General features: G+C 39.3%; 1 protein-coding gene across 1 annotated transcript in view; it reads left to right on the top strand.

The window, feature by feature from the left end:
• SLC13A3 (solute carrier family 13 member 3) overlaps window positions 1-26190 on the top strand; it is a 56356-nt gene that overhangs the window by 6947 nt on the left and 23219 nt on the right. The window contains exons 2-6 of the mRNA XM_060772173.2: window positions 11559-11824; window positions 14534-14697; window positions 19662-19728; window positions 21338-21520; window positions 21905-22030. Of these exons, the coding sequence (XP_060628156.2) occupies window positions 11559-11824; window positions 14534-14697; window positions 19662-19728; window positions 21338-21520; window positions 21905-22030 (806 nt within the window). The remainder of the gene's footprint in view (window positions 1-11558; window positions 11825-14533; window positions 14698-19661; window positions 19729-21337; window positions 21521-21904; window positions 22031-26190) is intronic.

The following is a 26190-nucleotide window of genomic DNA, read 5'->3' as shown; positions in this document are numbered from 1 at the left end:
TTCAGTCGTCTCCGACTCTTCGTGACCTCATGGACCAGCCCACGCCAGAGCTCCCTGTCGGCCGTCACCACCCCCAGCTCCTTCAAGGTCAGTCCAGTCACTTCAAGAATGCCATCCATCCATCTTGCCCTTGGTCGGCCCCTCTTCCTTTTGCCTTCCACTTTCCCCAGCATAATTGTCTTTTCTAGGCTTTCCTGTCTCCTCATGATGTGGCCAAAGTACTTCAACTTTGTCTCTAGTATCCTTCCCGCCAATGAGCAGCCGGGCTTTATTTCCTGGAGGATGGACTGGTTGGATCTTCTCGCAGTCCAAGGCACTCTCAGAACTTTCCTCCAGCACCATAGTTCAAAAGCATCTATCTTCCTTCGCTCAGCCTTCCCTAAGGTCCAGCTCTCACATCCGTAGGTGACTACAGGGAATACCATGGCTTTGACTAGGCGGATCTTTGTTGCCAGCAAAGCTTAGAGAAGACAATTATGCTGGGGAAAGTGGAAGGCAAAAGGAAGAGGGGCCGACCAAGGGCAAGATGGATGGATGGCATCCTTGAAGTGACTGGACTGACCTTGAAGGAGCTGGGGGTGGTGACGGCCGACAGGGAGCTCTGGCGTGGACTGGTCCATGAGGTCACGAAGAGTCAGAGATGACTGAACGAATGAACAACAACAAGCCACAAAGAAAGCCAAGGAAGAAGTCAGATTTACAATGAAATATCAAGAAAACAAACAAAAAAGCAACCACAGGTTATTTGCACAACTTTAAAATGGATGAAGAAGACACTGAAGTGTTTAAAGATTTTTTATTCCTTGGCTCTGTCATGAATCAGAATAGAGAAATCAGAAAAAGGAATAAAAAAAGAAGGTAAGTCATGAATGAGACAAGATCCTGAAGTGTCAAGGCAGATCATTGAATACTAACAGTAGGATTGTCCATGCCTTTGTATTTTATATTTCTATGTATGGTTCTGATAGCTGGGTTGTGAAGAAAGCTAGCAGAGAGAAAACTAACTCATTTGAAATGTCCTAGAGAATTCTATGTACACTGTGGATTGCTAAAAAGACAAAGTAGTGAGTTCTTAGTAGCCAAGTTGTCTAAACTGAGACTATCATACTTTGGCCATATGAGAAGACATGGTTCATTAGAAAATAAAATAATCCTGGGTAAAGTTAAAAGCAGCAAGCAGTAAGAGTCTTGGAAGTCCTGATGGAAAGGTTCGATCCTTGAGTCCGAAAGACCTGAGAAGGGCTACTGATGATAGGATGACCTATGGCCCTTCCAGACAGGTTCTATATCCTAGATTAAATCTCTAAAATGCTATGTTATTTCAAGCCACAATGACAAAGACTCATTTGGAATGTATATCACAGGTCAGGGAAGGCAGGATGCAGTTTGAGTAATTGCCATCACAGTTAAAGTCATGCATAGGAAGCTATCAGAGGGGGAGGGATGTCTTGTGGAAATCTTAGAATCATAGAATCATTGAGTTGGAAGAGACTGCATGAGCCATTGAGTCCAACCTCCTGCCATGCAGGAAAAACACACTCAAAGTATCCCTGACAGATGGCCATCCAATCCTCTGTTTAAAAGTTTCAGAATAAGGAGCTTCCATCACATTCTGAAGCAGTGAGTTCTACTGTTGAACAGCTCTTAGAGTCAAGAAGCTCTTTCTAATATTCAGGTAGGAACTCCTTCCCTGTTATTTGAACCCATTGCTCCGAGTCCTCATTTGACTTAGGAAAAAAGTGACTACTATGAGACATGAGAAAATTGATACAGAAAATTAGATTGAAAATTGAGACATGAGTCCAATTACATGAACAAAAAGGGGCACAGATTTGTTTGAAAGAAGTTGAAGATGGCAATTTGGTATGTAAAAGGGATTTTTTTTTTTGGAGCAAAAAAATTATTTTATTTAGCATTCTCCACTCCAGCAGTTTCCTCCCCTCATTCTTCTTGCTTCTGTTTCCTTTTATTCTTCGGGCCATTGGTTGTTTGCTTGGTGGTTGTTTTATATTGTGTTATGTTGTTGTTTGTTTTATATTGTTTCATGAGGTTGTTTTATGCATTTTATTATGTTATATTTTAACTATGTTGATCGGGCTTGTCCCCATGTAAGCCATCCCGAGTCCCTCCAGGGAGATGGAGGCAGAATACAAAAATAAAATTATTATTATTATTATTATTATTATTATTATTATTATTATTTTCAACAAAATAATCCACAGTGGGTGGAGAAATCTGTCAAATTATAAACCGGCTAGTTTAATATCTATTCTGACTAAAGTGGTAGAAGGAATTATTACAAATAATGTGGCGTACACCAGTAGCCATTAGGCATGGGTTCTAAATGGTTTTAAAGTACTTACAAAACTAGAGCAAGCTGGTGCTTTGCTTCTACAGTGTTGCTAAAGTTCTGGTGGTGAAAATTTCAGAATTCTAACAAAACTTTCAAAAATTTGTTATAAATGGCAGTTCCTAATTGGTTCTGTCATAAAAATCGCCAATAACAAAATAATAATGAAATTTTGAAAGTTTTGTTAGAGTTATGAAAGTAGAAGCAAAGCACTAGCGCCCTCTAGTTTTGTAAGTACTTTAGAACCATGGAGTTGGAAGAGACCTCATGGGCCATCCAGTCCAACCCCCTGCCAAGAAGCAGGAATATTGCATTCAAATCACCCTTGACAGATGGCCATCCAGTCTCTGTTTAAAAGCTTCCAAAGAAGGAGCCTCCACCACACTCCGGGGCAGAGAGTTCCACTGCTGAACGGCTCTCACAGTCAGGAAGTTCTTCCTCATGTTCAGATGGAATCTCCTTTCTTGTAGTTTGAAGCCATTGTTTTGCGTCCTAGTTTCCAGGGAAGCAGAAAACAAGCTTGCTCCCTCCTTCCAGTGGCTTCCTCTCACATATTTATACATGGCTATCATATCTCCTCTCATCCTTCTCTTCTTCAGGCTAAACATGCCCAGCTCCTTAAGCCGCTCCTCATAGGGCTTGTTCTCCAGACCCTTGATCATTTTAGTCGCCCTCCTCTGGACACATTCCAGTTTGTCAATATTTCTCTTGAATTGTGGTGCCCAGAATTCAAGAGAGATATTGACAAGCTGGAATTTTAGGATTATCATAAGTAAAAAATGACTTGGAGACACAGCGACAACAATATAGATGGAGAGACCTTTGCAGTATAGTTTCTGTAAAGGTGTGCCCTTTCTCTCACATTGAAATATTCTTTCAGTGTTTCAGTAAATAACCAAATGGAGAGATACTCTTTGCTTGGACTAAGAAGATACCTCTGATGAGTCCATAAATATCTTGAGGGTGTCTTTATATAGTCAAAACCCTTTTATTTTTGAGTGCATGGCATCAGAATTGTAATGATATCACAGCATGTGGGGATGGAGGATCATTTCAGTTTTTTATTATTTCTCATTCCCTTTTAAAAATTATATGTTGGGTAATTTTAAGAGCACATGCAATGCTTCATTAAGTTCAAAGAGAAAGAATGGAAGGACAAAATGGATATTTAATTTCTTTTGGGAGCCTGTAAATATGTTGTTATATAAGCTTGTTGTGCATATGATAGTTGAACAAACAACTTTAATAGTTTTTAATGCCTTTTGAAGATGATGCCATTCTAGGCCTGTGAATACAACTTGAGAGAGGAGTAGCAATGGGTTGTCTTTTAAACATAGAAACTCAGCTTTTGGATTGATAATTGCCAGTATTATATTTTGGACTGCAACTCCTCAGATCAACATGGTCAATGGCCTACTGCTGGGGGATTCTGGAAGTTGTAGTCCATAAATAATTGTTCCAAACAGTGTTTATTTGTTTTGGTTTTTGGCATTACAGCAAGTTTGTAACTTGCCACTGGCTATGTATTGATTGAACCCAGGAGTCAATAAATCTCCACTTTCAAGTCCTGCTTGCAATTGTAAAAATAGGGCAGAGGGTTCCTAAGTACATGGCAATTTACACACATAGTTGTTTGGCTGCATTTGAGTTGGTGGCTTTTAAGGTGATATGAATTACAACAAGATATTTTGTGTTGTTTAACCCATCCTTCACACATGTGCAGTCCCATCAAGCGTATTATATATAAACAGTTTTTGGCATCTCTGCCCTGGTGAGAATATTGAATAGGAAACCATCAGGAGTACTGTGCTTCGGAACTGCTATGGATACAGCAGGGGAGTACTCCAGAGTCCTTTCTACATCCAGATGGCTGGATTGACATTTTATTGGGGCTGCTGTATTTTGCTGGCATCTATTTGATGTCTGGATACTGAGTTGGTTTGGACCTCTGGATTCTAGGAAAAAGGGAAGTGTGGTAAGTCTGGTGATACCCATGCTTGGAGCGTGGAAGAGCCCTAGTGCAAAATCTTATGCTAGTCTGGTATTTTGTGTATATATGTTTGCATGTGCTGAATAATCAGATTTGTTTTGGATTGAGGGGAAAAATGCCTTTGTTTGGTTTTGGCAGTCAGAGGCAATTGTTTGTTGTGTCCATGCAGGATTAAGTTCTGATGCTGTGAGAGCTGCGCTTTAGTTTGTTCTGCATGGCCCTAACCAGCAGGTTGCTGCCACAAGGAAAACAAAAGGGACTGCTTACATTTTTAACAACGTCTTAAAAATGCCAAGAGGCGAAGTCACAGCAGGCAAAGGAGGTTCGTGGGGTTATTGGATTCCAGGCCAAATACCAAGAGGAAAGGAAAGTTTTGTCTCTATGCCTAACGTCTTAAGTTTAAAGGATCCACTGGTGATGTTCTAGTTCTACTACACAAATCATACTTTGCCAACAGAGCAGGGAAATGTTAGGATTTTTTGGACTTTTCCCAGAACTGTGGATTCTGGGAGTTTTAATATAAAACCATCACTGTGTACCTAATGTAGCATGTTTTTAATTTCTCCAATACCAGAGTATGGTATTTATACTGATAGTTGGGGCATTTTTTGAAAAGTACACAGTGTGGTCAGTCCAAAGACCTATTGTATTTAGCCCCCCTATTTCATTTTATTATCAACTAGATTCCTCTGCCAAGTCTGCTGTTAGGATATGAAGACTACAGTCTTCTCCTATTCTTACAAGAGACACTTGAAAAGCAGTTTCTAACACTGGAAATGGCATAAATACAGTCATCAGGACACATCTCCATTCTGACACTTGTCTTCCACTCATTTATCCAAAACAGATGTGAGCATTGTGTGGCCTATAGATGTTATTAGGTTGCAACTCCTAGTCAACATTGTGAATCATAATGAATGTTTGGAGTTAAAGAACAATTTCAGGTTTGTCCCTGCTCTAAGCCCTTTTTACTCTTATGTTAATGGCTATCAATGACTCTGGTGTCAAGCTTGAAAAGCTACTCTTGAGGGCTATAAATTCCACAATCTTCCAACCAATATGACTAATGATCTTTGTCTCTAGGGACCTTAAAATTAACACATTGATTCCTTTAAAAAAAAACACCCCCGATGCGCCCAAACTTTCTTGAGGCAGTGTGTCCTCATCTTCTTTTTCTTTTCTGTCACTGTTTTTATGCAAGGAACACTTCCCCTTGCTGTGTATCTCATGGCAATTACGAGGAACTGTTGAATGCTTAACTTTGAGCAGAATTCTTCTGCAAACACTTCTGTGTGCATGGCAAATGATTGCAAGAAGCAGCAGGGCAAGAGGTTGGGGGTGGCTGTGTTCTTGGCAGGAGCAATGGGGACATTTTTAATGAGGTGTGCAAAGAGCTTGTTACTACAGCTTCTAATGAGGACAGGGTTGCTTAGAACGAAGTTTGAAACAGGCAGCATGTCCTGTGGGCAGCTCCCAGTAGGTCAATCTTAGCAGTCTTCCAGGTCAAGATGCAAAAAGATTCTGATTCTTGGTGCTCACCAAGGATACTGCAAGAAATTATCAGAGTCAGACCATTTGAATTCAGGAGAAGCAACCTAAGAATCTGCTTTGTTGTACTGAATCAGGCCATCTAGATGTGGAAGGGCAACGTACCACCTGATGTTGCTGCACTACGGTTCCCTGCATCTACATCGTTGGCTAATGGCTATGCAGTCTAGAATGAAGTTTAACATCTGGAGACTTGAAAAAGTCCCATCCAATCTGTTTTAGCTCATTGCCAACTCAGCTGATTGGCTGTAGCTCCCCATGGTTTGAAGCAGAATTCTTTTCAAGTTCTAGGGCCATTCAGACAGCCTCTTAAACCAGGAAAAAATGGAGCAAAAATATGGTATCTTAAGGAAAGTCCAGACACAGAGCTCTCAGTCCCAGTAAATGGGCCCCAGGTGTCCTGAAAGGCTTGGTAATAGTGTATTTTTCAAAATGGATGTGGAACATCCACCAGATTTTTCTTTTAATTCTTTTAATTGACTCTCTAAGGTGCACTGGACCTCATAAGTGCTGGTGTGGATATTAGAAAGTCCACACAAGCAAATTTCCTGTCATTATTGCTCTTGCTGCCTTTACATGTATTTATTTATTTGCTATTTTATACCCCACTCTTCTCACCCTGAAAGGGACTCAGAGCGGCTTACAAACTATGGCAAACATTCAATACCACATCGAGCACATAACAATAAACATACCATATTAAAATATAAAAGAGTTAAAAACATATAAACAGTTAAAACATGCCCTCTTGAACCCGACTTCCCTTTGGAATCACTTGATGGTGCCCACTGTGAAATTTAAAGCTATTTAATTTCATAAATATGAGAATGAACGAATGGTTGCAGAGAGTTCTCATGGGAATTGCTTTCCAATTGTGCTTCCATTTAGCCACTTGGTTTACAGCCCTCATCAGCTGTTTTGGGATTTTAAAATGTATGCATACACTGGAGCTGTCCACACCAGCACATTGCGATTTAGTCTTGTGTTTTTCTTGGGTGCAGGGATATACAGTGATGTGAATATCCACATCTTTTGGCTGAAAATGGATTTTTTCATGTGTTTTGCTGCCAATAGTGTGATTCAGTGTGCATTTTCAGAAAATGCACACTGAATTTTTTTCTGGATTTTTAGGCCTTAGTTGAAGATGCCAGGGATTGAGTATGAGACCTTCTGTACACAAAGCCATGTATCTTGCTACTGAGCTATTGCTGCTCAACTGTGTGAGCAAAGGATGGAAAGTTATGAAAGTGAACGTATAAGCAAGCAAACAAGCAAACAATGGCCTTATAGTCTTGTTACTACTGTGGGAAGTCTCCCCTTGACACCCTCTACTTAGCCCATAACTTGCTGGTTCATGAACTGCTAGAAATGTGGGCAGTATGGCAAAACTGAAGATAAAAGCTATAGGCAAAGTTGGAATAGGGAGGAGAGGAAAGAAGACTCACTTCCAGCCTCTGCAAATGCTCCAGCAGCTTTGATTCTAACCACTATATTTTAGATAGTAGCTAGCCTATTAGTTCTCAGAGTAGACCACAGAGGAATGCGGTGGTGAGGAATTCCTAGGAGAAATAATGTTAGTAAATATCTTCCTCAGAAATATGCTTAAAGTCATATTAAGTGTGAAATCAACTACAAATAATAATAATAAATAATAAACTTTATTTATACACTGCCACCATTTCCCCGGAGGAGACTCGGGGCAGCTGACAAAGCCCTAAGTATACCACACATATGAACATGTGCAAAGCCACATGTCAATGCTTGCACGTGTTCTTGTCTGCTGCATTCTTATGATTATTTGGTTCTGTCTTGACCTATGTCTGGTGTCAGAATGACCTGTCTCTAAAAAAATCCATGCCACATACAATCTATCATCTGAGTAAATAGAGAAGGAAGACAATGTGTTTTGACTGTTCACTGAGTTTAAAGGTAATGTTCTAATTTAGGGCACTAAAATTTACCTGGATCAGAGAGTATAATCATATTGACCCCCAGATGCCATTGGACTGCAAGTCCCAGCAATTGTGAGGAATGTTGGAGAATTCTGGGGGCTGCAGTCAAATCATATCTGGAAGGTTACATAAGACACAAGTCCAATCTAAATGCTTTCCCTTATACTTAGTTATAAAAAGACTTATCTCCACCATACAAGTGTTAATCTGCACTTAGATATAGTTCCCACCTTAGTTGAATAACAAATTACCATAGGTTATCATCATATTGGTGCCTTTTGTATATCTAGTGCATTTTTCATCCCCTCCCACCACCATATATATAAATATCTGCCCAAGTGAGGTCACATGTAGAGGTGGGATATAATTCGTTTTATTGATAAGTTACTATACATTTCAATTATTATTATTTTTGCAGTAATGAGATGGAATGGAGTTAGATTTTTTATATAATAGCCATGGCTGTAATCCCTTCACTTGTTAGTGGAATAAGAAAGGGTTATCTGCATCTGTGCACTGATAGAGGAGGAAGGTGTGTAAACTATTAACTGTAACAATCATCCCACCTCACTCAGTTTATTATCCTTGGCATTTCTAAAGGGACTTTCTTGATTGAAGTATGTTCTATATCAAGAACTGCATCTTTTATCTGTCTTGAATTTCCCACCCTTCAGCTTCAGTGGATGGCCTCAGTCTTAGTACTATAAGAGAAGAAGAAAAGCCTCTCCCTTATCTGCTGTCTCCATAACATACATATTGTGTTTCTGTTTGTTCACTTTTCCTCAGTGATGCTAGACAATCTCAAACATCATAATATTTACTCATTGGGGAATGTGATTCAATCCCATGGTAAATTTCACTGGCCTTTTCTGTACCTTTTGCAGTTTGGGTGGTAATAGCAATAGCCACAAAAATAGGTAGGGAATACATATAGTCTACAGGTCAATTGTTGTGCACCTGTAGTTTAAGTGAATGTAGAATATATCTTACTGTCATGGGGAAGAATATATGACTAGGTGACCTGTGTACTTGCTTAACTTGTTGTCACTTTAGTGCCTCTTCTATTTTTTTCTTATCTTGCTACCAGTCTATGAAGTTACCTTGCATGGGAAACAAGATTGCCTGTCCTCTCTGCTCTCTTTGCTAGTAGATAATATGGCTGTCCTATTCAAATAAGCATTTAAAGATCAACCGCATGCAGGGAGTCATGGGAGCATGCTGAATTTTAAACTTCATTGTTATATTTTTTGAAAGAACATTAAAAATGATATTTTAGTATGAGGACTTGCTTAATTGTGTTTTAACTTTTGTAAACAATGATAATGATGATGACTGGGTTTTAGTTTTCCTTGTTTTGACATTCCTGTAAGCTGCCCTGGATCTTTGAGTCCTGGATATTAAGCAAACAATTATTTAACTTCAAGCTAGTCTTGGACAATACAGAAACCTTCCTTGAAACAGCTATAAGTGATTGACAGATGCATCAATCAACTAAGACAGGAACAGAAATTGTGTAGCCCAGGAGGAGAGGTCCAGTGAGATCCAACTCCTGAAACAGAGGGAATATAGTCTTTGACAACTTTATTCTATGTGAATTTGTCCAATCTGCAGTTCATTTTGGTGGCTACTACTCCACATCTTCTGTTGATAAATTTCATGATTTGATTATGGTGCATGAAGAAGTATTCCTGCTCTCTGTCCTGAGTCCCCATCATTCAGCTTCAGGTTCTGGAATTATTGGAGAAGGGAAATTAACCTCTCACTGTCTATTTTCTGCATTACTAGAACCAGTGTGTACTTTAAGAAATGTAGAGTTATAGACTCAAACACACTAAGTGTGTCAAAGCTTGCAACCATTCCTTTCTCTTTTAATCTGTGTAGGTTGGGGTGGGTTTGAAATATTATCTAGTATTTAGTGTCAGTGAGTTTTTATTTCCTTCTGCTTCCCATAAGCGAACATTACCCAATGTCCAGCATTTTTGCTTCCCATAAGTGAACATTACCCAATAACCATCAACCTTGGTTTCATTTTCTGCTGTAGAGGCACATTCATGGAAGGAAAAACCCAGACAGTCATAGAACAAGCTATAACTGCGTCATGACTGAGGCGATTGTGTAACTGAGGAAAATACTTCTTGGTTACACAGTTAGAAAATTAATCCAGTCACAAGATTCACAGCAAGGAAGTTTGTATTTGTGACAATTCTCACTCCTTCCAAATCCAAACTTTAATTAAGCAAGATAATAATTTATTTTCCAAAAATAATTTTGACCATTTCTGAGGCTGGGATTATTTGGTGGCTGCCAAACAGCAAAGTTAGGTAGAATTTGCTTTATGTAATCAGAAAGAGAAATGCAGTCTCAATCTTTCTCTTCTCTCTATGGGAACTCATGCCCTTTGTCCATATCTGGTACATGGGCATATAAAGCTTGGACTTTGCTTTTCTGTAGCTTTATCTTCAGCTTAATGACAGGAAACAAGATTGCTAAAATAGCCTTTTATTTGGAAAAATGTAGCTGGAGAACAGAAAGGGTGCCAGAATGAGCAGGTTGTAATATAGGTTTCATCACAAGCCTGTTGTATTGTCCATACAGCCCTCCAAGATGGGGATGAATGATGTCAGTTGTACCATTGGAAGTTTATTTATTTCATGTCAAAAGCATTGCATAAAATAGTTCATCCAAAACTGATAAAATAAAGGGATCACAAGCTGCTAGATAGTTTTAAACCAGAAATGGGCAAGAGCGACTGCATTGCTTTACAACCATTAGAGGTGGGTGGCTCTCTGATTTTGTGTGCTTAAATCTGAACTTTAAAATAACAATGCAAGACTCTGGCTCTATTGTGGGGTAGGACTCAGCATTTTGACAGCTCTTCTAAAGTTCAGGCCAAAACCTGGAATTAATATGCCATCCTGCTGACAGGGAAGCCACCAACTACCACTGGTTTGTGCAAAGCTGATAGTTTTGTGTTTGGCAATTGGAATGCAGCCATCTCATTTCACTTGCTTTTGCTTTAGGATGTGTGATTTCCTTTGGATTTCAAGAGAGATGCTATATGCTAAACCTGTCTTGCTGATCAATATGTGACTTTCTTCCAGATCTCTTTGCTCAGTCACTTCCTGGATGCTGAATTTTAAGTGGGTTGTGTAGTAATCTTTCCTGCCATTTATCAGCTGCCAAGGGCTGTGTAGCCATCATGTGAAGGCAGACCAGGTGCTTCCGTGCGGTGCCCAATTTCATTCACTCATTTGCTCCATTTCAACACTACTTCTCTTTCTGTTTCTCTTTTTATTCTTTGAACATTCATCTAAATATTGAAAATGCTGCAAAAAGTCAGATTGCTCTGATCCTTGATTCTTTTGTTGAATGAAACATTGCTAACTAAAAATAAACAAATTTCACCCATCTCAGTTGTAACTTGGATCTGGAGCTGTTTGCTCTTCTAGGTGACCACAAAGAAACCCAAGTAATCAAGAGAAAGCACACAAATTAGGATGGTCAAAATGAAATGATTGTATAGCAGAAGGATTTCAGCACGTGTTGCTTGTTACTTGGTCGCTTGACCAGCAGCACTTGCTGAAATCTTTTCTTCTACTACGCCACCATTAAGGTACAGAAACTCTCTCCAGTTTTCATTCTAAAGGATTTTCAAGGATATCATGTTTCCCAGTGCTGTAACATAAGTGACCGACTCCCCTCCTTTGTTTTCTTGCAGGAAGGGAAATGTCTTTATGTCATTCTGGTGATGGCCATGTACTGGTGCACAGAAGCTCTGCCGTTGTCTGTGACTGCTCTTCTTCCCATCATTCTCTTCCCCTTCCTTGGGATCCTCCCATCCAGCAAAGTTTGTCCTCAGTACTTTCTAGATACCAACTTCCTCTTCCTGAGTGGACTAATCATGGCAGCTGCCATTGAAGAGTGGAATCTTCATCGCAGGATTGCGCTGAGAATCCTAATATTGGTGGGAGTTCAACCAGCCAGGTAAATAGATGAAATTATTAGGCTTTTGCTCAACTGTGCCAGAAAAGTATAAAATAAAGTAACTTTGCATTTTCTTATCACATTATTGCAGTGATTATAAAGCAGTGGTTTCCAACCTTTGGTTTTCTAGGTGTTTTGGACTTCAAGTCTCAGAAGTTCCGGCCAGCTTACCAGCTGTTAGGAGCAATAGTATGATAGCTGAGACTCTACGCTAGTTGCACAATGTTGGTCAGAATTAATAAAGGAAACACATGCGGGAGACAGCAGAGTGAGTGAGAGGTGCAACTGCGACAGGAGAGCAGTGAAGTAATTTAACTCAGGAGGGACAGGATAAGGGAGAGGTAATGTAACAATATTTTCCCCCTCCTTTTTATCCTTCCTTCCATTGGTAGTCTTTCCCTCCTCATTTTTATCCTTCCTTCCATTGCAACGACTCTGCCGCAGCTGCCTCTCTCACTCGGTGCACTCACTTGCGTATGTGTTCCCTTAATTCAGAGCCACGTTGTGCAAGCAGTGTAGCATAGGGTCCCTGTTAGGAATTGTGGAAGGTGAAATCCAAAACACCTGGAGAATCAAAGGTTGAGAAGCACTGCTATAAAGGTTGCAGCATATGAAATTTCTTTCCTGTGAAACAAGTGTATAGAAGCATCTTCAGGGATTGGTTCTGGTAATTCTAGATGGCAGGTCCAGACCTTGGAAACTCCTAGAGTCCTTCAACCAGCTCCCAGAATTCATTAGCTAGCATGGCCATTTAGCTGTTAGTCTACAAACACTCTGAGGGATATACTATCAGTGCCTCATATTTGTGAGTTAAGCATTTGTGGATTTGATAAGTATATTTGATTGATCCCTTCTGTCTAGGAATCTCTAGGTCCTCCAGCATGACTCCAGTAGAGGTTGACCATAGAAATACCTAGAAAGAATACTTTCATAGTCATTTGTAGTCCTCCTGTGCAACATTCAGCAGATTCTGCCAGGGTGTTTCATCTCTCTACTCCCACAGACTAACCTCTATGTAACTAAATAATGGTCCTTGATTCAGCTTAGATACTAGATAGGATTGTGCTGCAACTCTTCCTTTGAAATAAAGACCATGTGATTAACATTTGGCTAAATCATGCACATATAAAGTTGTATATGTACTTTTATTTTCAACATATTTCTTATAGCAAAAATGAAAATTATTGGTGATTAGACAGAGAGATTGTTGCATTAAAAGAGGATATGGCTGAACAGAATTCTTTCTGCAATAGTTTAATGTTAGTCATGAATGAGAAATGGTTTCTGCAAGCGAATTTTTACAACAGGAATACAAATGGTCTGATCATGCCAGGGCTGAATTTCAAAGGTGCTGTCCTATATCTTTGGAAGAAGACATGGAATATAGCATGAAATTTTCATAATCTTCCTATAATACATAAAGATATAAAAATACAGGTTAAATTTGCAATCCTGATGGTTGAGGCATAGGGGACATTGGAATAAATTTGCAGAATGACAGATTCCTCTTAATTTTTACTTTGTCTCTGAAATAAAGATCTTTAAAGCCCACAAGAACACAGGAAACTTGATCCATAACTGAACACATTGTAATGCAGACATTAGGCAGACTTCAGCTGAGAAAACATTTCAGAAGTGTGGGGTGCATACCTGGAAATTTCAAATTATTCTTGCATTTTCTGGATTTGTCCTACAGTGTACTGCTCCTGGCCTACCTTACAAGGTTGTTGTAAGGAGAATTTAGATTATGAATGTGAAAGGCTTGGGACTGTCCAATTATACTGTATACAAGCTATTTAAATGATCTGTATTGACTTGGAGAACAGAAATAAATTTATGTACATGAGACAGTTTAAGCAGATAAGCCATGCAGTGTGGTATTTTAAAAGGGGTAAGCAAAGAATGCTGTTTGGCCTACACTAAATTCACTAAAAGGGTCTCAGGGATTGTATTCTTGCAATGGTAGAGCCAGGAGTCTGAGATGGAACCAAATGAAACTGTTATGTGCTGGATGCTATTTTTACTAAGGTGGACATTTTTTTAAAAAAACCCTAATTTCTGTTTTTGTTTACCTTGGAGCAAATCCCAATATAAAGTATTTTGGATACCAAAGCAGAACTCTATTCCAAGATTTCCAGGTTGCAGACAAGTATTTAGTTCGATGCACAATTCAGTAGACTGCAAACAGGTCACTGGTTAATCTGATTCACGGCAGAGTCATGAGAGAGGGATATGTGAAAAGGAGTGAAATAAGCAATCCTCACCACAACTATAAGGGGAAAAACACAATTTTAAAAATTACAAATGGACACACCATTGGCTACATGTCTAAATAATAATAAATTTACTCTATTCAGTTTGAGTTTATATGAGGAGAACATACGTTGCATAATAAATACAAGTTAACACAAATCTAGAACTGATGTTGGGAAGGGCAGCAAGATTTTTTAAAAAAAGTATAGGGAGGGCTCTTAATTTTCCTCTATTTGGATAATAAAAGAAGAGAAAGATAGCCATTGAGCACTGCTGAAATCAGATTAATAGTTCTCCTAGTTTTACAGGCTTGGATATTTTACAGAATATGATTGAGATGGATTTGTTTTCCTTAATCTTAAGAGACCTCTGACAAGAGACTTTCTCAGCAAAACAAAAACAAAGCAAAAAAGATGGTAAAACCCTTACTTTTTCTCCTTTCTTTTTGTTTGATAGACTCATTTTGGGAATGATGCTGACAACCTCCTTCCTTTCTATGTGGCTCAGTAACACAGCCTCTACAGCAATGATGCTACCAATCGCCATGGCTATTCTGAAGAGTCTCTTTGGAGAAAAGGAAACATCCCAGGATCTCAAGAAGGAGAAAGATGAAAGCAAAGGTAGATCAGGGAGGGTAATAGGATAATTGTTCTTGTGCTAGCTGGAGAGCAGAAATCTAAAATACTCAAGAGGAAAAAAGGGGGCTCTTAAAGATGTGGTGGCAAAAGGAGCTCATCAAGGGAAGGTATAGTACCATTCCATTGAGAGACAGAATGGCTTTGAGGTTTGAACTCTAGCAGACCAGAATTTGAATTCCACAGCTATAGAAACCTACTGTTTGACCTTGTGCAAGCTATATTCTTTCAGCTGTAGATGAAGGCAATGGCAAACCCACTTCCAGAAATCTTGGCCAATCCCCTCTGTGAAAAGATTACCATCAGTCAAAATTGACTTGAGGGCACAGAGCAAAAACAGCAACAATAACACTCTGTTTAGATGAGATATCAGCTGATGCATTATGTTCACTTCTGGACACCACTGTTTGGTATTGGCAAACTTTGGCCCTCCAGGTGTTTTGGACTTCAAATCCCACAATTTCTAACAGCCTACCAGCTGTAAGGAATTGTGGAAGTTGAAGTTCGAAACACCTGGAGGGCCAAAGTTTGCCCATGCCTAGGTTAGGGAGTGCCAAGAAGAAGTTTGCCAAAGATGAAAAATCAAGATATATGAGGAATGATTGAGAAAGTTTTATACATTTATTTATTTATTTGCGATATTTGTATACAGCTCTTCTCAACCTCGTAGGTTACTCACAGTGTTGGCAACAATTCAGTGCCATCGATAAAACAGTATAAAACATTAAAATTGACCCTCCCCTAATAAAACATTAAACATTATTAAACACATCACATAAAATAGCATCACCTGTCACACATAGACATAGCTGTTGTCGTTAACAGTTCTTATAGAAGATTGAGAGATGATAGGATAGCCATCTGCAAATATCTGAAGTGCTATCATGTAGAACAGTGTTTCTCAACCTGGGGGTCGGGACCCTTGGAGGGGTAGCAAGGGGGTGTCAGAGGGGTCGCCAAAGACCATCAAAAAACAGTATTTTCTGTTTGTCATGGGGGTTCTGTGTGGGAAGTTTGGTCCAATTCTGTTGTTAGTAGGGTTCGGAAAGCTCTTTGATTGTAGGTGAACTAGAAATCTCAGCAATTACAACTCCCAAATGTCAAGGTCTGTTTCCCCCAAACTCCACCAGTGTACACATTTGGCCATATTGAGTATTCGTGCCAAGTTTGATCCAGAGCCATCATTGTTTGAGTCCACAGTCCTCTCTGGATGTCGGTGAACTACAACTCCAAAACTCAAGGTCAACCTGCACCAAACCCTTCCAGTATTTTCTGATGGTCATGGGAGTTCTGTGTGCCAAGTTTGGTTCAATTCCATAGTTGGTGGAGTTCTTTGATTGTAGGTGAACTATAAATCCCAGCAACAACAACTCCCAAATGACAAAATCAATCCCTCCCAACCCCACCAGTATTCAAATTTGGGCGTATCGGGTAAATTGGGTCCAGTGAATGAAAATGCATCCTGCATATCAGATATTTACATTATGATTGATAACTGTAGCAAAATTAGAGTTATGAAGTAGCCATGAAATTAATTGTATGATTGGGGGTCACCACAACATGAGGAACTGTATTAAGGGGTCGCGACATTAGGAAGGTTGAGAAACACTGATGTAGAAAGTGAAGCAATCTAATTTTCTGTTGCTCCAGAGGGTACAACCTAAAGCAATGGATTCAAATGACCAGAAAAGAGATTCCAGCTAAACATTAAGGATTTTTTGGCAATTGAGTGAAGGGGTTTACATGCTTGAGAGCTTTTACATGATAGAGTGAACTACCTCAAAAGGACTTGCCTTCACTGGAGATTTCTTTTAACAGAGGCTAGATGACCATCTCTCAGAGGTACTTTGGCTGCAGATTTCTTCATAAGCAATGGGTTGGACATTGTGATCCTCGGAGTAGCTTCCACTTCTACAATTTGGTGTTTTCTCTGCTTCAGTGGGTGCATACTAATGTACAAATATATACAGCTTACGTTGTTGCTGTTGCTGTGTGCCTTCATGATGTTTCTGACTTACTATTATCGTAAGGCAAACCTATTATTGGTTTTCTGAAGATGAGAGTGTGTTGCCTGCTCCATGCCACCCAGTAAGTTTTCATGGCTGTGTAGGGAATCTGAAAGTTATACAAGTTCACAGATCCAGAACTGAGGAATCCACCATGGAAGGGAAAAAGACAGTAACAGTACATTCATTTTCTTTTTTTACTCCACTGAAGTGTAAAACATGACATTGCAAAAGCCACTGGTTCACTGAACAGATGCAGACTTACTCCCTTCTTCAGCAGAGTGAAAAAGTCCACAAACTTTGACCGCATTTGCTTGTCTTTTCTTGTAATGTTCTTTTTATCTTAATGTGGGGAAACAGATAAAGTGGGTAGCATTTCCAAATGGAAAAATTTATACCAGGAAATCTGGGTTCAAAAGAGCGATGATTCTATTCAGTTCAGTGAGCAGCTGGGCATTCCAATGGTTAGTGATCCCAAACCAGGTCCTCTTCTTACAATGCAATACAATCATAAGGTTTGAAAAGAAAATGTATTTGAATTTTGTGGAAAGAGGGAAGAAATTAGATCAAACATACAGAAGCATAATATCAGTAAATACAGATTTGTGATTTTTCTGGACATTGTAGAGGAGAGACAAATACATTGCTATTAATTGTTTTGTTAATTCAGAATATTAAAATATAAAAAACCTGTAATTATATTGAAAATTGCTGTATATTTGCTGACTTCATAGATGGATATTCATGTTTCTGGTGCTATAGCCTGGAAAATTATTACTTAGTAACAGATAGGTAGGTATGTTGTTCCTTAAGAAGCCCCTTGAAAGTAACAATTATTATTATTATTATTATTATTATTATTATTATTATTATTATCTTTATTTGTACCCTGCTAACATCTCCTGAAGGACTCGGTGCGGCTCACAAAGGCCAAGGCCCTCAATAAAACAACAGCATAACAAATACAACAATAAAACTCATAAAACAAACCAATAAACATTAAAGCAATAACAGTAAAATATCAAAACAATACATCATAACACATTTAAAACTAGGGCCGGGCCAAATGTAATGAATAAATTAAAAGTGCTGGACATGACATGTGAAATGTAAGGATTTTAGGGTAGGTACGATGTGCAGGCAATCTTAAATCTCTGGTAAAGTGCGTTTGGGACATGATGCTGGGAGTTTCCTATTCTGGAAAGGCACACTGGAACAACCAGGTCTTCAAGCTCTTCCTAAAGACTGCCAATGTTGGGGCTTGTCTGATGTCCTTGGGGAGAGAGTTCCAGAGTCGGGGGGGGGGGCTACCACAGAGAAGGCTCTGTCCCTCGTCCCCACCAAATGCGCTTGCGATGCAGGTGGGATCGTGAGCAGGGCCTCTCCAGATGAACAGAGGGATTGTGTGGGTTCATATACGGAGATGCGGTCACACAGGTAGGTAGGTCCCAAACCATTTAGGGCTTTGTAGGTGAGCACCTGCATCTTGAATTGGGACCGGAAAATGAACGGCAGCCAATGGAGCTCCTTAAATAGGAGGGTTGACCTCTCTCTGTAAGGAGCACCAGTTAACAACCAGTTAACAACAATCTCACCAGGAAGGGAGTTACATAGCCAGGGAGCAATCACCGAGAAGGCCCTGTCTCTCGTCCCCACCAATCGTGCCTGTGACAATGGTAGGACGGAAAGCAGGGCCTCCCCGGAGGATGTTAATCTCCACGATGGTTCATAGGGAGAGATGCATTCGGACAGGTAATCAGCAACTGCTCTTCATGATGGTTATATTTCTAGAATCAGAGATGGAATGGTGAGGTGTGTTTGTCTATTGGGGCATCTGAATGGCTGTTGTGTGAAACAGCATGCAATGGTGTTTCACACAACATGTAATGGTTCAGTCTGGTTGAGCAGGGATCTTCCTATGTTCTTATTCAAAATCTCCCACATTTTTTTGTGACTTCATTATTGGTTTTAAAAGAGGATAATATCCTACTGAGTCGCCAATTGGCTGAGAAAGGCAGTATACAAATACAGTAAATAAATAAATACTGGTTAATACCAAGTAAAGGTTGTTACTTTCCTAGTTGGATTTATTTCATAGCTGATTTGCGGGATCTTTTAAAGGTTAAAAAAATCAATATTGCATCAGCATAAATAAAAATATAAATAAAATGTTATAGTGAATGTTGATATACGCATGTGAATTTTGTGACCAAGTGGGCATACATTTGCACGCGCACACCCCTCCTTCTTACTTTTTGGACATAAACCAATGACAGCTGTCATTCATGTTTAAGGTGCCTATTGTAAACTCAACTACTGCTTTCTTGGCTTGTCTAGATAACAGAATAAGGCAATTCCCTTGCATTATTTTTTCTGCTACAGATTGTCCTTCTAGCTTTATAGCATTTGAGTCAATTTACCTCCTCACTACTTTTAAATTCACTCTCCTGCCTTATCCTGTGTTTACAATCTTATCTGTCCATGTGCTTAAACTTTTTAAAATAGATCTTTTGATGTCTACTATCCAATTAAGCACATTAAACAACATTTTCTTTTCTTTTCTACTGGACCAGCTAATTGATTTTAAGGATTGTGTGAAAGCATTTGAACTCCACAATTTCCATTAGGCAGAAATGGATCAAACAAAAATGTAACAAAGTATGTTCATACACTTGCACAGCAGTAGTGACAGGCAGAGACTTGAGAATGTAACTGCTATTGCTGAACATATTTAAATTGTAGCCAGGGTTGCAAATATTTCTTCAACCCTGACAATGAAAAATAAGTCTCACCCTCATGTGTTCTGGACATTGACAGGTATACCACTGCCTAACCTTTTTGCTCATTTACTGCAGCTCCAAATCGCTGAACATTTAATTTTATTGTCGCCTTCTGTACACAATTCTGTACATTAAAAACTCTTCAAAAACCTTTCTTTTCCAGTATGTGCACATCAGAATAAACTTCACATGGTGCCAACTGAGATGCAGCTTCTAGCAAATGTGGATGAGTAAGTTTTTTTTTGGAAAAGTTGGAAGAGATGGAGAGCGGTCATCGAAAGGTTATCCCTATTACTTAACAGGATTGAATGCCTGCTCAACATCATTCTTCTTCTGTCAATTACTGTTTTATAGTAAAGGAGTGTATATTACTCAGAGGTTGGAAAAGTTATTTTTGGGTTACAAGTCCCTGACTCTGGTTCATGTTGGCTGGCATGATCTGAGAGTGGTAATCCAAAAAGTAGCCCTTTTATCTTTCAAAACACATGTTAGCTTTTAAACAAGGCTATGCACATATGAAGAGTCCATCTTGGCTGCAGCAGGGTATAACATGAAGTTATGGTTTAATGTTATATGAATGGGCATTGGATTTATGCACTGTCCCTTTCCTTCTCAGTTTGCATGGTTGTGAAATAGGAATTGGGAGCATTTGCTTCTGTTTTCAACTAACTGTAGTTTGTCATTATGTCTGAAATAGGAACACTGTGGTTAGTTTAAATTATTATTATTATTATTATTATTATTAATTCATTTTATGCTGCTTTCCTCCCATAGGTGAGACTCAAAGCGGTGCACAGTGTTAAAAAAAACATAGCAATTAAATAAAAATACATTCAATAGACATCATAAAACAACTAACACAAATACCCAATTACCTAAACTATTTAGAATAACTTAATAGCTTACAACAATACCATTAAAATTTCCCTAACCTCAGGTCATCGAGGTTATTTGCAAAAACAGGTTATACAGTTTTAACTGTGGCTTGTCCTAATTACCCATGATTGTGACTAATCATCCTGGTTTCTTTGGATAAATTGTAATTAAAACTAACCACAGTTGCCAGTTCAGATAATACAATAAAGTGTGGGGTTTTTTGTGTCAGGAGCGACTTGAGAAACTGCAAGTTGCTTCTGGTGTGAGAGAATTGGCCATCTACAAGGACATTGCCCAGGGGATGCCCAGATGTTTTACCATCCTGTGGGAGGCTTCTCTCATGTCCCTGCATGGGAAGCTGGAGATGACAGATGGGAGCTCACCCAGCCCCCCAGATTTGAACCTTTGATCAGCAGTTCTGCTGGCACAAGTCCTGCTTAACCCATTGCACCACCGGGGGCTCCAATCACATGTGGTTATCTACACACTGTTGTAAATGCTTAATATTTCAAAATCTTCTTATGGCTTTTTCACAATAAGAGGAGGTAGGATAGCTTAGGCCAAAGCAACATTAAACTATGGTGAATCTGCAGTTTGTCTGAATGAAGTCATTCTAATTTTCGATTGATACTGACTTTTCTAAACTTCTGCCAAAGATCTTTACAAGTACTTCTCTTTTTATATTTCTGTATATTGGAATCTGGCCTGAGTCCTACCGGGGAAATAGGGCAGAATGTAAAGTATTATTATTATTATTATTATTATTATTATTATTATGAACCATAAACATTCCAGAAGGACCCTGTTTTGGCCTTTCCATGACATTCGTCTTATTTCTTTTGTCTCTGAAAGGATGGGAGGTATGTTTGTTCAACTGTCAAAATAAAAGCAAACAAATTAATCTCAAGTAATGTAGAAATAATCCATTTTAAGGGTTTTTTTTTCTTTTTGAATCTTCTAAAGGAAAGACTTGATAGAAGAGAAGGTCACAATTGAAGTTTCCACAGATGTAAGGAAGGAGGAAGAATACAAAACAAATGTGTGGAAAGGCTTTCTTATTTCAATCCCTTACTCTGCCAGCATTGGTGGAACAGCAACACTGACTGGAACTGCTCCAAATCTGATTCTTTCGGGACAACTGAAGAGGTATGGTAGTAAAGCACTGGTGGGATACTGAACACAAACAAGTGAAATTCATAAGTACTGTTTCGAACTGCAATGCCAACCATGTCACATTTTAACAAAATAAAGATGGCACAGCAATTGTGAACAAGAGAGACCACAGGATGGGGGAAGCAGTGGTCAAACTCCCATAGGTTGTTGCAAGAGGCATTGGCCATATCATGGTGATGGAGAGAGCCATGGTATAACATGTCTGGAAGGTGCAAGGTTGAGTGCAGTTGATATCGACTGAATCTTAAGAATCACATCTGAAATATTTGGATGACAAGTTTTCTTGGGGTACCTATTGGCATATCAAAAAGTATTTCATTATCTTGCTTTAATCAGAAACATTTCTCCTTCTCCAAGTTATTTTCCAGGATGTGACCTTGTGAATTTTGGCTCATGGTTTGTGTTTGCATTTCCTCTGATGGTGCTCTTCCTTTTCCTCGGATGGCTCTGGATCTCCTTCCTTTATGGATGCATTAGCTTAAGGTACTTTTATGTCATAATACTTTGATACATTTATTCCAATCTCAGACAGATTTAGCTGGGCTTTGGATTAGTTCTCTCTTTTATATTGGGAAAAACATATGCTTTCTTGTAAAGAAAATAAGAAACAGGGAAAAGGGAAAATACCCAAAACAAAACTGAAAAAGGAAATGGAAATAAAATAAAAATTCTTCATGAGTGGTTCTTATCTCCACACGTCTATTGTCTTCAACCATGGCACAAGTAGGACTGCAAAATGCACAAGATAACTGCTGGTCTGTATCAGAGCTTGGAACCTGTTTGGGCCATAATTCCCAGGATCTATCAGTGGACAGTAGTCGTGCTTGCTGAGGGATTCCTGGAAATAACCTTTCCCACATCTCATGCAAATCAGTGGAGTAAATTAAGTTCAATGGTGGAATATATTTTTTGCATATACAAGTCCCAGGTTCAATTCCTAGCTCCTGTAGATTGGATTTGGTAAATTTATTTCTGGAACCCCGAAAAGCTGTTACTGTCATGGTAGACTTTTTATACCAGGAGCATATCCAGACAGCTCACAAAATGTGTGAGCTCCTGGATTTTTACCTGGGGCGTCCAAACAAAGCCTCAGGTAAAAGCAAATTCATTCGGCACCCAGAAAGATCTGGGTCTTTCACCTGTGGGCACTGTGTGGACAGGCCCCAGGGAAGTCCTGGGACTTCTCTGGGGCCTGTTCATATATCCATCTTAGACTTTCTAGGCTCCTGGAGCCCAGAGATGTGAGATGGCCCCCATCCCCTCCTGCCCCCGAAAAAACCCTAAAAATGGTTAAGGTCTTAGACCTTAGGTCTTGCAGTGCACTTCTTGGAATGTACCAATCACATATGAGGAAGTGGGCCAAATCGCTCCCCTGTGTCCCCTGGCCTCCTCGTGTGTAATTGGTATATTTCAGGAAGTGTGTTGCAAGGCCTAATGGGGGCTCGGTAAGTCCTTAACCATTTTTAGGCCTTTTCTGGTTTCTTTTTGTTGATGTGTGGATGCCCTGCCAGAAGGTCCAACAGGGCATGTGGACACCCCACCCAAAAAACATGTGCTTTCTGGGGCATGAGTGGACTTTAAACTGGGCCCAGTTGGGTTTAAGAAATCAGATTGGCCCCAGGTTAAAGTATTGTGTGTAACCACCCTAGATCTCTCTTCCTTTTAGTCCTGCAGTGTATTTACTGTAAGAATTCCATTTTGCTCTTGAAGAATCTAGCTGTTGTCAGGTCAGGGCAAATTAGGTCTACAGATTTGGACATCCCAGCCATGGCTTCATCAGAATAGAGTTTGTGAACTAACAGCAAAATGTGGGTTTAAATTTTGATTTGTGACTGGTTAGCAAATCACAACTTGGTAGCAGAGTCAGGTTCACATGTAACAACCAGCCAGATTTCAAGAAATCATTATAAAATTGTTATGATGGGTGAACAACACAGTCACTGTTTCATAAACTTCTTGTCAGTTCTTTCCAATTTCCCAAGTATTTTGGAAAAGAACTAGCTTTATAGTAAATTCACTTCAACAGAATAAGAGGTTGTAAACCAAAGTTTTTGGCTGCTAGACTTTGGGATCCTTGTAATTTATGGCAGACTGTTTAGCCTAGTTTGGGCATGACATTTGTCTAGGATTTAGCATTGTGTACTTGGGCCTTTGTGATCTGAAACATGACAAAATGGACTTCTCTGTTCCCTCCTGGAAATGACTTTCCAGATGCTGTGAAAAGTAATAAAGTATGTTTTATTTTCACTTCCACTGAAATCCTGGCTAGTTGTAACATACAAATCAGGAACCACTAGTACAGGTTGTAACAGTCCATAACAATCCTGTCTCATTTTCTGTCTTGTTTAACAAACTAGTTTGTGCTAAGCCACAATTCCCATTTTGTTCAAACTAATAACCCAGAAATTAGGAGAAAGTAAGTCTGAATTATAGTTTGTCTTATAAACAAAGTATAGCTTTGAGGAAGTAGTGTGAGTCTAAAGTTCATGCATTAAACCCCAGCTTTCTATTGCATAGCCTATGGCCACTGTATAGGTACCCCAGCCCCTGAGATGGTGATCTTTCTGCCCTGTCCAAAGGACTTCTTGTAATATATGTTGGCATAGCTTTGTATCGATCCACAGAGTTTTGCTAATTTGCTGTAATGAGAAGATGGTTCTAAGTATAGCATTTTATATAAAAAGTGTTGATGATGTTGATAATTCTACATATTGTTTTGCCATTTCAGACTGCATATGTTGTACAAAGAAATGTTCATAATTACAAATAAGAATGTGTGATAATGGATTTGTGCTATCATATTTTAAGGGATTGTGTTCATGCTATAGTTTAGCAGGTTCAAAAATCTCTGTGTGGAAAATTTGATCCAAAACATGTTACATTTGACAAGGATTAAACTCCAGTGATTTCATTGCACAATGTGTTAATTGGTAACTGAAAAATACCATGGTTTCGTTGTAAATCTTTTGCTAAGCTGGGTACTTACAACAGTTTTCCCTGGACTTTTTTTAACAGAATGTTGTGAGATGTGAAGTGATACACATGAGGTGGAACACATGAAAAACTCAGGGTGGTGGTTTTTTTTTTTTTTTTTTTTGGTAATCTGAGGTATAGACATTCTTGTACTAATTTTGTTTTACATTTTATTAAATCGGGTTTCTGTCATTCTGTGGAGCACTATTCAGCCTACAATATATTTTTCCATCAAATATATGGTCCTTATAGCCACTGCTATCACCCCCCCCCCCCAAGTGTTGTTCACCAAAAATTAAGATATGCAATGTCAATCAGCATGGTGGAAGCCAAACATATTTGTTCTTGGGTTTCTGTGAGTTTTCCAGGCTATATGGCCAAGTTCCAGAAGCATTCTCTCCTGACATTTCACCCACATCTATGTCAGGCATCCTCCGAGGTTGGGGACTCTGTTGGAAACTAAGTAAGTGAGGTTTATCTGTAGAATGTCCAGGGTGGGGGAAAGAAGTAAATAAAGAGCAAGACTCAAAAAGCAGGGGAAATCCAGACAAGAATAAATCAGGGCCAGCTAACACCTCCCAACAAAGGATTTCCTCAGGCAGCAACCAGCCAGGCCTTGAAACTACCGGCAATTAAATGCTAATCAAGGTGGCAAATTGCAACATTCACACCTACTTCCAACAGACAAGAGTTCTTTTTCCCACCCTGAACATTTCACAGATATATAAACCCAATTTTCCTAGTTTCCAACAGACCTCACAACCTCTGAGGATGCCTGCCATAGATGTGGGTGAAACGTCAGGAGAGAATGCTTCTGGAACATGGCCATATAGCTCAGAAAACTCACAGCAACCCAGTGATTCTGGTCATGAAAGCCTTCGACAACACATATTTGATCTTTTTAAGGTCATTTTCACATTTCCATTTAAAAATAGAATGGTTATCAAAAATAACTAAGAACAGTTTAAAATACTGAAATCATTAAACGCATTAACTATCAGACATTGAAAGAAAAGGTCATCAGACCCATCCTAAAATATTAAAGAAAAAGAGAACTTATCATACCTGCAAAGACCGGGTGTTTCACAATGAACTTCAGCATTGCATTCTTCTGGCACAGTGCACAAAGCCTGTGAAGCTCTTCTCTGAGACTTGTGTGGGTCCTTCCAACTCCACAAGTAGCAAATCTCCACAAGTAGCAGTCTGTCTGATCAAGAGGAACTCTGATAATCTTAACTATCTTACATAGTCAGGTCTCAAGCCATTTCAGACTTCAGGAAGTTAAAAGAAACATCTTGATTGGATCTAGAAAACCACTGGCAACCACTTCAGGTCCTTTGATAGCAAATTAATACGATCTGGATGCAACTGCCTGCTTAGATGTCATATTTTGCAGCGACTCAAGCTTCCAGTTGATTTCCAAGTGCAGCATGTGGTTGTGGTCTACACCCATGCTTCACAGGCTGTATGATGCAAAGGGTCAGCACATTTTCCTCCATGTGCTAAGGACTGGTACTAGATATGTGCCCAGTGAGGACAGTTCTCTCTTTCTTTCCTGGAAGCTTGCCATGGATTTGCAGCCAATGATTTGGACAAGTCACTGTGTGCTATAGATTGTAAGAGTATGGGAAAGTTACAAAACTAGGATTTCCCATCAGTATGGGCAAAAA

The sequence above is a fragment of the Anolis sagrei genome, chromosome 4 (assembly GCF_037176765.1).
Source record: "Anolis sagrei isolate rAnoSag1 chromosome 4, rAnoSag1.mat, whole genome shotgun sequence".
NCBI lineage: Eukaryota > Metazoa > Chordata > Lepidosauria > Squamata > Dactyloidae > Anolis > Anolis sagrei.
Note: the sequence above shows the minus strand (reverse complement) of the source record. Positions and strands in the feature narration are given on the sequence as shown.